General features: G+C 46.2%; 1 protein-coding gene across 2 annotated transcripts in view; it reads right to left on the bottom strand.

The window, feature by feature from the left end:
* LOC125884883 (methyl-CpG-binding domain protein 5-like) overlaps positions 1-14,065 on the bottom strand; it is a 50,022-nt gene that overhangs the window by 23,255 nt on the left and 12,702 nt on the right. For both annotated transcript variants that reach the window (XM_049570147.1, XM_049570146.1), the window contains exons 3-5: positions 11,234-11,336; positions 4,683-4,854; positions 1,995-4,391 (exon numbers count right to left, since the gene is read on the bottom strand). In XM_049570147.1, coding sequence (XP_049426104.1) covers positions 1,995-4,391; positions 4,683-4,854; positions 11,234-11,336 — 2,672 coding nt within the window. The remainder of the gene's footprint in view (positions 1-1,994; positions 4,392-4,682; positions 4,855-11,233; positions 11,337-14,065) is intronic.

Below are 14,065 nucleotides of genomic sequence, written 5' to 3'. Positions count from 1 at the left end.
AGATAGTAGCGCTAATGTTACAAGTAAGTGGAAACGCACAAGGACGATAATATTAATGTTTCAGAGGCTACACTACAGTAGGCTAAGGTAAGACAGTAGCGTTAACGGTACTAGTAAGTGGAAATGCACAAGGGTGATAACGTTCATGTTTCAAAGGCTACGCTACAGTAGGCTAACGTTAGCCATTAGCAACTGGATTCTGTGTTGTCATATATGACGTTATGTTACATTAGAGGCAAACTAAACTTGTTACGCGAGTGGTTACGTCAGTCGGAGGACGCTCGGCCAATCATTGCATTAGTCGGAGTTTTCTCAGAACCATATGAGAATGGAACAATTATGAGTTTTTATCTCTGGTGGAATTCACTTACACTTTAGTGTGCGATCAGCATATTAATTGCATTTTAACCTAAACAAAGAAAAGTGTAAAATTTCCATAACAGGCGGCTCGCTCAGTGTGTGACGTGCACTTGTAGATAAAATATAGGCCTATATTAATGAAGGTTCATTAGTACGGTTTGTATTTCTCTGTAATGTAGCACAGTGTTAACAATGTTACTGATACTATTCTTTCTCACACCTTCAACTCAAACCTCCAAAATATATCATTTAATAATTACCTTCATATTGTAAACATGCTGGTGTTTTTAGTTTTACATGTACATCTGCACATGCAGTCGAGCTCTGCCTCCTGACAGACACAAAACGACCTGAATTTCTCAGACTTGTCAGGAGAAATACAGAATAGCGAGGCGCCTGGTGATAAGAACAGGTGGCCTGCAGCAGACCTCGGTGGTATCTCCATTATAAACCATATGAGGACACACAGACGCACAATGAATACATAAACTCATAGTCTGGTCCCACAGCGAGCAGCAAAGGAGAAAAAAAACAAAAACAAGATCTATGTCTTTTCAGTGCTTTCAAAAACAAAACGCAAGCACACACACACACACACACCAAAAAACATACAGTCACACACAAAGTCATTCACACGCACACAAATAAACAGAAGCACACACACTGTAATACACAAGTAGTCGCAGACATGCACACACAGTCATTGAAACACACACACAGGCCTAAACCCTCATCAAAGGCTTCACTCTGGTCTCTATTCAGGGTCTATCGTTACTATAGCGACCGGCTAGCTGGGAGAAGCTCTTTAGAGCGCCCTATCTGGGCTGCTTCCCTTAAAGCGTGATCCAGATCCCATTTCCATCTTCTTACACCATTGACTGATGCAAGCATACAAATAAAACAAAGAGAAACACTGGCTGACTGACAATTAGCCCAGCGTCCAAAGATGAGGGGCCTGCTCATTAGCTCGGAGATACTGGAGGAGCCCGACTGTCTAGGCTCGGGGCCTATCACCTAAATCCTTTGGTTTTAGTCCACTCATAACCATAGAAACCACATCTTCATCCCACTGCCAGCTTATCACGAGGAAGAGGGGGGTATACAGTCATTAGCTGCGCAGGATATCAACACCATCCTGCAGCCAGAGGGTGGTCAGTTTGGGCTGTGGCTGCTCAGACTGTGTGCTGTCAGTCACTTTAAAAACTCACTAGTGGGATTATTAAAGTGACGCCTGAGGATTTTAATCTGTTGGGAAGATGTAAAGCAGAGTTGAGATGGGTATTCAAACCATTTCGCTGGGATTACTATCGTCACTGATATGAGGAGCCTTTTAGCATCTTATTTCTTATATTACCTCTTGCATGCCTCCGAAACCAGTCAAGTTGCGTTTAATAACCATGTCTCTCCAGACGTGTATGTCGCCATGACGTAGACAACGCTTCAAATATGGATGCTGCCCCAAAGACGCTACAAACTCTCAAACATGGATGCTTCACACACACCTTCAACAAAGGTCTGCACAATCAGCACACGCAAGATAGAGTCACCAACTCAGTATCTAAATGTCTCCTCTTCTGTTCACGAGTTATGTCTTGAAAACAGAAATCAGCACAGAGCATCATAAAATGACTCACCTGTGTCAGAGATGGTCTGTGTACAGCTTACATCACCGCCTCCATGTGACATCACCACCATGGTAGTCCGTCCCATACCGTGGAGGAGGTTCTGCTGTGATGGGTGAGGGCCAGGATGTGACAGCGGCGGGGGGTTAGTGTTGGGGCGTCCCAGCGGCATGCCGTCAGGCCCCACCGGTCCGCCACCTGGCCCCATAGGCCCACAGTTACTCATGGAGGAGGCCTGCATCTGGGCTATCATGTCGGGGAACTGGCCCGGACGAGAGCCCAGATGGCCCCCAGACGTGTCCATGTTCTGGCAGTGCTGCATGCCGTCTCCTGGACCCCGCAGCCTCTGCTGAGCTAGGAGGTTCTGCTGAGGCCCACTGGGGACCATACCTGTGCTGTCGTTGTAGTGCAGCTGTGCAGATCCTTGAGGCCCCGGGCCGGGGCTAAGACCTGGACGATGGCTGTTCCCAGCCATGTTGTGGGAGCTCTGGCAGCTCATGGACTGGAGGAGCTGGGCCATGGAGGTGTTTGGCGGAAGGTTTCCGAGTCGGCCCACTTTCCGCAGCTGCTCCGTGGCACTGGGCCCTGCCATGTGTGGTCCTCCCATGCCTCGTTTGTTGAGCATGTTGTAGACCATGTTGTTACTGCTGTCGTGGTTTGCAGGAGCGCTGCCTGACGACTGCTTCCGTTTGCGCATGGGGTCTCTCTGCTGGGCCATGAGCTTGTCTCTAAGAGCCGCCCGACCGCTCTGGCCCTCAGGAGTGTTGAGCAGCATGGTGGAGTTTGGCGGGAGCATTGAGTTTAAAGTGCTGTGTCCCTCCATGCCTCGAGGGCCGCTCATAGAGCCAGGGTGTCCGCCACCTCCTCCATTACCTCCGCCACCTGCCCCCATGCCTGCCATTCCACCACCACCACCTCCAGCCATGCCAGCAGGGCTGTTGCCAGCAGCGCTGAGTTTGTTTTGATTTGCTAGCTGTGCTTTGGCTGCGGCTGACAAGAGACTGCTGGCGGGGAAGGAAGCGGCATTCTGTTGGTTGAGGATCTGGTTGAGGGGCATCCCCAGGAGTCCTGGGTGGCCCTTCTGGGAAGCGCTGGGGGTTGCCATAGAAGAGGACGACGACGAGGAAGAGGTGGGTGAGTACATGGGGTTGCTGTGCTGCTGGGTGCCCATCGAGTTTCCCATCCCGGGCAGCAGCTGTGAGTCTTTGTACTGGTGGTGTGGGTCAGTTTTGTTGGTGGAGGGACTGGAGGGCATGGCTGGTCTGGGGGATCCCATGGCAGACCTGGGGGAACGAGGGGGGACCTTCATGTTGCCACATGGGGCCTGGTGCCCCGAGGGCATTGCAAAGTTCCCGTGGTCAGAGGAAGTGGAGGATGAGCGTGAGCGATGAGGGGAGGCCTCCATTCTCCCGAGGGCAGGCCCCGCCATGTGGACAGGGGAAGTGACAGGGGAGGGGGACATGGAGGAAGCCGGACCACCCTGTTGAGTCCTTTGAACATGGCCGCCATGCCCCACAGGCCCAGGCTTCACTGTGGGTAAAGGTAAGTTGCTTGGCAAGGGAACGATGGCGGGAGGGGGTATGTTTACATTCATCATTTGTACCTGAGAGTGGATGTTAGGCTGGAAGTTGGAGGGGTTGGGGGCGTTGGTGGGGGGCTGGCTGACTGGCTTGCTGAGGATGGGGTCCAGGATGCCTAATGGGTCTTTTTCGGAGGTCAACTGCCTTTTCTGAAGGGCACAGGATGGTGGTATGGATGGAGGAGGCGGTACAGGATGCACAGGGGGCTGTGTTTTATGGTGAAACGCTGCACGGGGCATATCGATACCAGGGGGGAAGTTCCCCCGAGGCATGTTCATGTTCATGACAGGGCTTTTGGCAGTGGCCGTGGGGGAGAGGGGCGTGCTAGTCCTCCCTGTCATGGCGCAGGATGGCTGGCCCGCAGGGGAGCCATGGAGCATTACACTGGGTGGGGAAAGAGGCGTCCTGGTGTTCCCGTGGATGGAGGCCGAGCCTGGACTTCCTGGAAACCCACAAGGATTGGTCCTTGGAAAGCCATCAGGGCTGCCCAGAGTGTCCGCGCTGGGAGACTGTGAGCCATCTCCGTACAGCTTAGCACTGGAGGGAGGTGGGCTCAGCATGCCTCCGTACCCAACCCGGTAAGGGGATTTGGGGCCTGGCTCCCCACTGCCCAGCCTCTGCGGCCTGGGGTACCCAGAGTAGAGCTCGGGCTGCTGGCCTCCACCCATCTCCTGGGGTGGATACAGCCTCTGCTGCTGCTGTCCAGCTGCTATCATCATCTTGAAAGGATTCTTGCAGTCTGGGCCGACAGCGTTGGGCAGGCCATCGTGGGGTTTAGTCCTTATTGCTCGTTGAGACGTGGAATGCGCAGCGACCACAGACGACGTACCTTGAAGTCAGACAAAGCACATCAGAGTTAAATCAATATCAACACCAAGGACGAAATATAACGTATGCAGATTGTTATCTACAAGCGACAGCAGAGGCTGACTTAGACTCTCTTATTGTCCGTCATTTTGATGGACAGGGGCATATTAATTCTGTAATCATTTTCATTTTTTTAATGATAATAAGACACACTTAATATCATTTAATTTACATTTTTTCAATCATTAATATATAGAACAAGCTTCGAAACATCGACTTTCTTGAGTTTTCAAACAACTGGATTTGCTTGTACCTCCCCCTGGACTGGTCAGCGTCAGAGGTGGGTGCGTCTCCATGCTCTTGTGCAGCGTGGCCACAGCCAGAAGCTTCCTCTTGTGAATGCAGAGCTTGGTGACGTCTTCATCTGCTTTCACATCCTCCGCTGTCCTCTGCTTGACAGCTGCCCCTGGGTCGAAGTTGAACACCTGAGGACAAAGAACAGGCGATTTTAACAGATATAAATTCACAGCTACCCGTGCTGATTTGTTCTTTACTCTGTCATGCTCCTGCACGTCATGCCGAATGATCAGGTTTGATTTTTTGCAGGTTAAAAGAGTGAAATGTTGCATTTGCAATATAATGACACAACATGACATGCGGAAATTTTTAAATGAGATTTCTACTTGGTAGCTGAAGGTTCAGCAAAAGACAGAGAAAGGTCGCAGTGACTATTTTTGTTTCGATGGTCAAAACTCATCCAGAAAGACGGTTACAGCTGAATAAAGCCAGAGAACGAGGGAGGTACATGCAGCTTTACACAATTAATTCAAGTGAATTCATAAATCCAAGGATAACCGTGAGCTTATTAATGTGGATTTGCGAGTAATCAGAGGAACCACAGGGATGCTGCGGGTCCAGAACGAGGGTGGTGAGGTGCAGTTAGAAAGCCACCATGCTGCTCCACTGTGCCATGTAAATGTGCAGCCGCCCACCCTTCAGTATTATGTAAATCACAGCCAGGTGTAGCAGCACAGTGTATTTTCCTTACACTCGTCTCTTGGGACTGTGCACTGTAATGTGAAGAAAATTACTCGCAGATAATCATCAGAGACAGAGGTGATCCTGAGAACCTGGAGTAACATCCCACATCTTAGGATAGTAAAGATTTAAACACACATTTATACACACTTAATGCCTCAGGACAGATTTTGACCGACAGTTTAAGGCTGATCTTAAGTCGTATGAAGGCTCTATGCCATTATACTTACTGAGTAGCAGGTAGCACCTTGTATGGTAGCCTTGGCCACCAGTGTGTGACTGTGTGTGAATGGGTGAATGTGACATGTAGTGTTAAAGTGCTTTGAGTGGCTGGAAAACTAGAGAAGTGCTATACAAGTGCAGCCCATTTATTTGCGCAATTAAAAGCTGATGCTCTGCTTATTTATGGAGCCACTGCATTGTCAACAACACGGCCATGCAAATATTTCACAATAACAAGCCCTGTGAAGGGGATTCTGTCCACAGAAACCTTGTCCGAAGGCTTTTATTTTGAAACGGAAACAGGAAAGGTTGAGTTATAAAGATTTGAAACTGTAGTAAAAGGGGGTATAATGTCAAAATGATGATCAACAAACCATTTCCCCAGTATTTGTTTGCCAAAACGGCAGGCGTCATGCTGAAAAAAATAGGCAAGACTGTGCCAGAACACCACTGCTTATGCTAGCAGTGTGGCCTGGGCGTGATACACACAGAAAACATGACTTAATAGCAACAATATCAAAACACAAGACCAAAATGTGGCTCTGTTATATCTCACAAGGTTCCCAGACAAAACAACTGTCTTTTGCTAGACACGTTTTCCCCACAAATACCATGCTAACATTATTAGCATAAGCTTATGACATTTCCCATTGTATAAATTAGCCTAATGGCTAGTGGATTTTTCCTTTACTCATTTAAAGCAAAACAAACCTGTTACACGAGGTCAGATTATTGTTCTTTAGCCACTGAGCTCTTTCGCAGAAACAATTCATGATGGTTTGTGTTATTGTTTACTGGCACATCGTAAATATGCTTTGTTCTTTCAATATTGGATTGTGTTGTTAACATGCTAACTGGCAAAGTAGCGTCAAGAGGGTTTTCTGGTTTCACTTTTTGAATGTCGAATACGGGCCACTGCCATTTGCTGATGTGAAAAGTTATTGATCTCACACAGGCGCAGAAAGTGCTGACTGGCCGTTAGCTGTAGTCTTTGCGGTGTGATCATGTGCAACTTTTTGTTCGAGACATGAGGCAACGCAACAGTCGGCTTTTGTTAATGCTAGTTCTTCTAAAGTGGGCTTTGGCCTTAAAGGCCCTGACACACCAAGCCAACGTTGGCCGTCGGTCAAAGTCGGGCCGTCGGTGAGCGTCCGTCGCCCTAGTTTTTGCGGTGTGTCCCGCACCGTCGGCACTTTGGCATCAGCGCCGGCGGCTTTTCGGCCGATTGAGCATGTTGAATTGGCGGCGGAGCTTGTCGGTGAGAGAGATCACTCTGATTGGCTGTTCAGGTTTTATTTCCTCGCCCCTGTAGCGAGTGAATCTGCCTGTAGTGAAACCGGGGCTAACCGGTGCTTCCTCCTCAGGCTCCACTTCACTCAGCTGCCCCACAGACCCGCTGCTTCTTCACACTTTAACCTGAATAACAAACCGGAGCTAGCTGGGAGCGGCTAGTGGAGCGTTAGCCGCAGCGTGACCGGAGGGAAGCACAGCCAGTTAGCCTCCACTAGTCTCTGAGCTAGCCCCGGCTCTCCGTTTGGATCCAACCGGAGCACCGAGCCCTGGTTTGTTATTCAGGTTAAAGTGGGAAGAAGCAGCGGGTTTGTCGAGCAGCTGAGTGAAGTGGAGCCTGAGGAGGAAACACCGGGACCGTCTGGATGTAATAGTCCGTGGAGGTGCTGCGGTGCTCGGCTGCACAGATAGGAAACCCCTCAGCTGACAGGGTGTACCACTCTCTCACTCCACTACTTTGTCTCTGTCACTCATTCCTCGGACTTCTGGTTTCCCTTTTTGCGTTATTTCCTCTCACGCAGGCGCAGAACGTCCATGCCACTTGGCCGTCAGATGTAGTCCGTGTGGTGTGTTCAAATGCAACTGACACAGGGCGACGTGAGGCGACGTAGACGACGCAACAGTTGGCTTTCGTTGCCGCTAGTTCTTTGATGTCAGTTTGGTGTGTCCGCACCTTAAGACGCTTGGGTATTAGTCAAATGCTCAGGTGTCAATCGGAGTTACGGCTAATAAACTTTAGATTTTGGCAGCAAAATGGATGAAAATTGAAATGAATATTCTTTTTTTTTTCCCTTTGGCAAGTGGCCGTGGCATAAGTGGGATAATGCCCTTCGAGGTGTCCATAATCAGGAATTAATGGTGAACAGGGAGACGTGAACAGTCTGACGTGCAGCGGAGGCCATTCATTTCTGATTATGGACACCTCACAGGGCATTATCCCTTACATAAAAGCTTTGTTTCCACTGAAGGAAATGTTTTTCAGTTTACAGTTTACAGCGTAGGCTCTATGACGATGCGTAACCTTCGCCGTAGTCTGAGGTATGGTGCATTTTTTTATGCATATGTACAAAGCCGGCTTTAAAAGTCATGTGGATTAATGTAGGGAGAGAATGTTTGGTGGGTGGGGAGGGTGGCGTCTGCTTTATTAAAACATAAATAATAGAGCAGAGAAGTCAACATTTCCGCAGACGAGATGATATCAGCCTGATCCGACAGACATGGTGTGTTGGGGACAAATTTAGCTTCAAGAAGGATAATCGGTCGGATTACCTCGTGTAATGTGATACAGCGGACGCCTCACGACACCCCGCATTTGTAGTTTGGTCCTTCACAGCGAGTGGAAGTGGCCGGCCTGAATTTATTTCATACATGCTGAGCATATGGACGGGTGGATTATGCTGCAGGGGTGGTGTGAGAGCTTTCTCTGGACATTATTATGCTCTGTCCCACCGTGAAAACTGGTCACTATTGGAATCCATTGTAGCCGACATTAATTCAAACTGACCACAGCCACCGCGCTCCGTGAAGGACACGACTACAAACTTTTTACAGCCACCTCTCAAGCTGACAGGGGTGACTTTTTGATCCTCAAAAGACCATTTCAACAAAAACAAAAGCATCACTTTAAGAACAGTGGCCTGTCAGAAGCGGTTTTCACCTTGGTCTGACTAGTGTGACACCATTTCCTCCTCACAGACATGTTTACTTCGTCCTCAGTCTTCCCTCCATCTCTTTCCCTCCTTCGTGGCTGCCGTAACGAATGTCAAAGAAGTAATGTGTCCTATCTTGAGGCAGAGACATGTCAGGAGCCGATTGTCTGCTCTGAATTAAAATATCATGTGGTCTGAAGAGGCATTTAGCTAACACTCATTCTCGGTGACTTGCAGCAAAATCTGCGGAAAAGTTCACCTTTATCGTCACAGCTGCTCCAGACTGCAGCCGACTTTTACAGGCAATTAGCAAAAGCAACAAACAGTTAAACGGCAAAATAAACTCAATGTGGAAATTAACAAACCTTAAAACTGTGCGAGGTTCATGGAACCTTAAATGAAATGTTTTCTCATTTGTGTTCAGCTAGTAAAATCAATCAAACATATGGCATTAATTAAAATCAAAGCAAAGTCTAAAGAACATGTTCGATCGGTTGAAACACCTGCACAACCGAGCGTGCAGCGTCTTCACTGACATTAACTTCTCCTTTAAGAGTATAAACAAGAAAATGGTTGCGTGCAGGTATCAGACACTTAAATTAAAAAGTTTTTCCAAGATACCTTTTTAAGACCTCAACAAAGAAAAATGAATACCATTAAACACCAACACACGGCATTAATACAAGGCAGTAAACATCACGTTCACATCAGCAGTGCTCCAGTGCCCGATGCGTTCACTCCCATCGTCCCAAGCTTTTCAGTATATCCTCTAAGTCGCCTCGATGCCATTACTTGTGACCGCATTATGAGTAATAAAGTAATAAAATCATATAGATTTGATTAGGAATTCAGACATGTCTCCATTAGAAAATTTAAGACTTCTCACAAGTAAAAAATAAGACTTGTTAAGACATTTTATGGCCTTAAATTTTCAAAATCAATTTAAGACTTTTAAAGGACCTGCAGGAACCCTGAAAGTAATGACATAAAAGGGCTCTGCATGCAGAAGGTATCCTCAGAAAAGTGAAACTCATGTTCGATGTGATCAACACAATCAAAGAAAAGGGATTTTATCCACAACTTAACCCATTTGCCCGGTGTGAACATGATGACCTCGTCCTCCAGATCTCCTGACGTGGGCAATCTTACACCGTGAGCCAATGAAAGCGTGAACGAGTCTATTTTGTGTTCGTTTTGTGACCTCGTTAAAAGCTAACGTTAGCTAATTTTAGGTACTATTTTCTCCCTACTAGGTCAGGGATACTCAACTTGCTTTGCCTGGGGGCCACTTTTGCAAAACGACAGGAGGCCAGGGGCCAGTTTCAGCAGTCCCGAACAGGTCAGGGTGTTTCTAGGAGTTCAGGACATTTAGGACCAAGACCAGACTTCTGCTGGGGATCCTCTCCTGGCACGTTTTTGATAAACAAGCTGTATTTTGATGCTATTTTAAGCACTCTGGCACTGTATTTATATTAAAAGTACAAAAACAAATCCCAGTATGAACACATTTACTTACACTGTGATTTAAAAAATGGTCGGGGGCCATCCAGTTGCCTATCTGGGGCCAGATTTGGCCCCCAAGCAGTTGTCACAGCTGAAACGTTTATGTTTACAATCAGCTGAATCCACTCCTCCTGACTGAAGACGGAGGTTTGTGATCCACATCTGCCGCTGTTTCTCTGTGAGTTTGTTTTTTTACTTCTCCTTTAATGTTCTACAATTTCCGGGACTTAAGTGGCCTTAGATTTTTTCTGATTTGATCTATCAGAAAAGCCATGAACAGCACAAATCATCGGCCTTTGTTCAGTGTTGGTAGTCCTGCCTCCAGCTGCCTGCCCTCCATCTAGACAGCGCATGTCTGACATCATACGCAAGGATGTTATCCCGCTTAAGATGCACCGTTTGATCGGCTTGTGACTGGAATCAGACAGTTTCCAGCTTGATTGTCCATGTCCAGTCTCAGATAAAGCTGATCCTGTGGCGATCGCATGATGTTTAACATGACCTGCTGCGACCTGTTCTCATTTCCAGATCGTCAAATACCAACTGTCTGTTGCACTGACCGGCTCATCTGTTTATATGACATCAGATAAAATCGATTTCCTGTGTTAGTCCGACTAAAACTGGACTTCTAACACACATGTGAACATGTTAGTCCGACTGAAATCATACTATCATCAGCATCTCTCTTTAAGAATTTTTAAGGACCTGCAGACACCTTGTGCAGTCACAAATTGAACTTTTAAGTGTTTGATTGCATTTAAATCTTCTCCAAATAGGAGGGCTCAGACGCAAGATTCACCACACTCACCCAAAATCCTGTTTGACGTCTCGACATCTTGAAATGAGATGTGGTTTTCCACTGTTTTACCTCGCAGAACAACTGACGAATAAAACTTTATTTAACAACGATGGCCAAGATCGACATCTGAAGTACAGAATCGCCAGCTGCTAAAGCAAGTTTAGGTTTGACTGACAGTTTTTAATCCACTAGGAGACCTTGTGTATCTGTAATTTTTTGGACAACAGCATTTTAACTTAATTTGCAGATTGAGACTTCCATCTTAATCTTGAATCAGGATAGCTCCTGGAGCCCAGCGAAGGGGCAGCTGTAAAAACCTCCAAACGACCGCTGCGTTTAAAATGAATCAGGACGAAGAATTACCTTGTGGAGGATGAGTGGGCACTCCAGGCCGCATTTGCAGGTTCCATCTGTCAGCAGGTAGGTCTTCACCTGCTCCAAGCTGGACAGCAGCGAGCCACTGGGACTGCACACAGAAAACAACAACAACAACATTAGGCTGAGGACAGAGACGTCAGCTGGTGGAGCTCCACAGCTCAAACACTCCTCTGATGTTATACGTTGCAAATGAAATGGGCTCTTGATTATTTTTTAGACAGAAGTGCCCACTATGAGACGATATTTGGCATTTAACTGAGCATCTGTATGCAGACATATTACAAGGGTTTAGTTCTCCCACCACAGTTTTATTCCTGACTCACAAGATGAAAAGGAGCCGCTGCACACTGACAGACATACAAAGGGTTTTTTGGGTGGGTTAGCAGCTCCTTGAGGCAGCTTCTGCTGCAGGTTTTATAGGCTTGCAACCATGAAATCAAACAGCAAAATCCTCCCACTCCACAGTGCCTCACCACAGTGGAATACCTCCATACATATGACCTAAAAGCAAGCATTTAAAACATTTTGCGTACCGATGAAGCAGGAGCATGCACCACACTGGCAGCAGACGATACTTTTTTGAATAAGAAGTTTTATTGTTGCACCTTTTTTTTTTTTTTTTAGGAAAAAGTAGATCATTTTAAAATATTTTTAGTTAGAAATGGTTCCATATTAGAATATCCTAACATAAAGCACGTGAAGCAGGATTTAGAGCTGAACCTACGCCTACGGCACATGCTCTACGTCGATTCCACGCAGAAATATAAATCCCAAATGAGACTGCTTCAAGCCTAGCAGTCTGTTTTTGTTTTGTTTTTTGCTAGTCAGTGTGTTTTGCAGTGTACTTCTGGCATACTTTGGACCCCAGATTTTGCTGCAGAGTGAGCACTCCTACTTTTCTGGCTGCTCTTTGGTACAGACAGCTGCTGCGGACACGGTGCAGCAGCCTGGAGGAGGAAAGAGTCAGCACCGAAGGCTCCGACATAGGCCTGTCACGATAACTAGACTTGTACCGACACCGATACCAGTATCGGAAATGCCTCCGATACTGCCTAAAATGCGGTATCGGCGAGTACAGCCTTTGACCAATCCGATACCACGTAATGCCTCACGTCATTACGCATACACACGCTACAGGCAAACGAAATGGAAACGGAGCAGAGTTTAAAAAGCATTCTACTGTAGTCTTTAAAATGTCTTTTTTACCAAATTGTTTGGCTGCACTATAACATGTGTCTTGATATGTGTCAACACTGGATAATAATAATAAAAAAGTTTTATGGCATTCATTCTACTATTATGTATTTATTTCTTAATATTTTACATAGAGTTTTAGGAGTTGAGACATACAACAATTCATATCCCATCCATTTTTATTTTACGTGCTGGTATCGGATCGGTACTCGGTATCGGCAGATACCTGAGGTTCAGGGATCGGAATCACTATCGGGAAGGAAAAAGTGGTATCGGTACATCTCTAACGATAACAAATTTTGCTGGGCGATTATTTGCATCAGAAATTATTGCGATAAGCGCTAATATTTTGCTGTTTTAGACCATTTTTTAAACTTATATAATAAAAATAATGGCATATTGATGCAAGTACACACTTTTAAAGAGAAATAAACATTTATTTAACAAGAATATTTAGGAATGCAAAAAAGAAAATTTAAATGTCCAAAATAACTTTCTCTTACGTTCAACTCTCTTTTGTTTCCTCCGCCTCGTCTCCCCCTCACGAAGATCGCACTGTGTATGTGTGGCCCATAGCCCCGCCTCCCCACAGAGACAACGACACTCGATGACAAAGAGCTTTCCCTCCGTTCATTACGCTAATGAACCAACTCACCTGGCTGCCAGACGATGCACGGCAGTGAACGCTCTCGTTGTCCAGTCTCTTTGGTGGGGAGAGACGAGGAAAACAAATACGCATGAGTATGGCAAGTAATCGTGTCCGGAAAAGTTAACGTCTCCCTTTTAATTTACCGTGCAATTAACCGGATTATCGTATATCGAGACAGGCCTACTCCGAGATAACTCCATCGTCTCCCTTCTTCTTAGAAATGGTGACTTTACAGCTCACAGCAACTTAATATGAAAAGGTGTCTGACTTTTGACATCTAGTGTCGGCAAAAAATGTTGTTGCACATTTGCGATATTTCGTTAGCGCAGTTAGCTATATTACGTGAATGTCGCTCTCACAGAGGTTGTTTTGTGAGGAAGTTTGTGTCAAATTTAAAGAAATTCCCTTGAGGCATTCCTGAGATATCATGTTCACAATGATGGGACGGACATATTTGTTTTGAACAGCCAAATCTGATTCGACTGACATAATTCTGAGACAATTACAGGCCTTTCAATAATCATCAGTGATGTGGATATAAAGACTAAGTGGATAAAGACAAATAATGCAGCCTTGTAAACCAGGAAATGACGACACTTACGATATTATGATATCCAAAATCTAAGAAATATCTACTCTCATATTACAGTATCGATTCATGCCTATAAAACAAAGAATTGAAGGACTTGAAGTAAACATTATGATGTGATCAGGAGGTCACAGCTGCAGTAAAGCCACAAGAAATGAGGGGGAATATTTGTGCCCAAAAAGTTGAGTAAAATCCAGGAAATACATCCAGCAAGACACTTCAAGCTCGCCATCAATGACAGAAGAACAGTATGTACCGTCCGTTGATCCTATCAAGCACTGATAAGTTGACAAAACAGCCAGCGACTGAATCATCAGTCACATCTGCTGCGAGAATATCTACTGTGAGGATCTCCAGCTGCACATCCCTGAAGCAAACGCACACT

The sequence above is a fragment of the Epinephelus fuscoguttatus genome, linkage group LG24, assembly GCF_011397635.1.
Source record: "Epinephelus fuscoguttatus linkage group LG24, E.fuscoguttatus.final_Chr_v1".
NCBI classification, from domain to species: domain Eukaryota; kingdom Metazoa; phylum Chordata; class Actinopteri; order Perciformes; family Serranidae; genus Epinephelus; species Epinephelus fuscoguttatus.
This window is presented reverse-complemented; position numbering and strand designations above follow the sequence as displayed.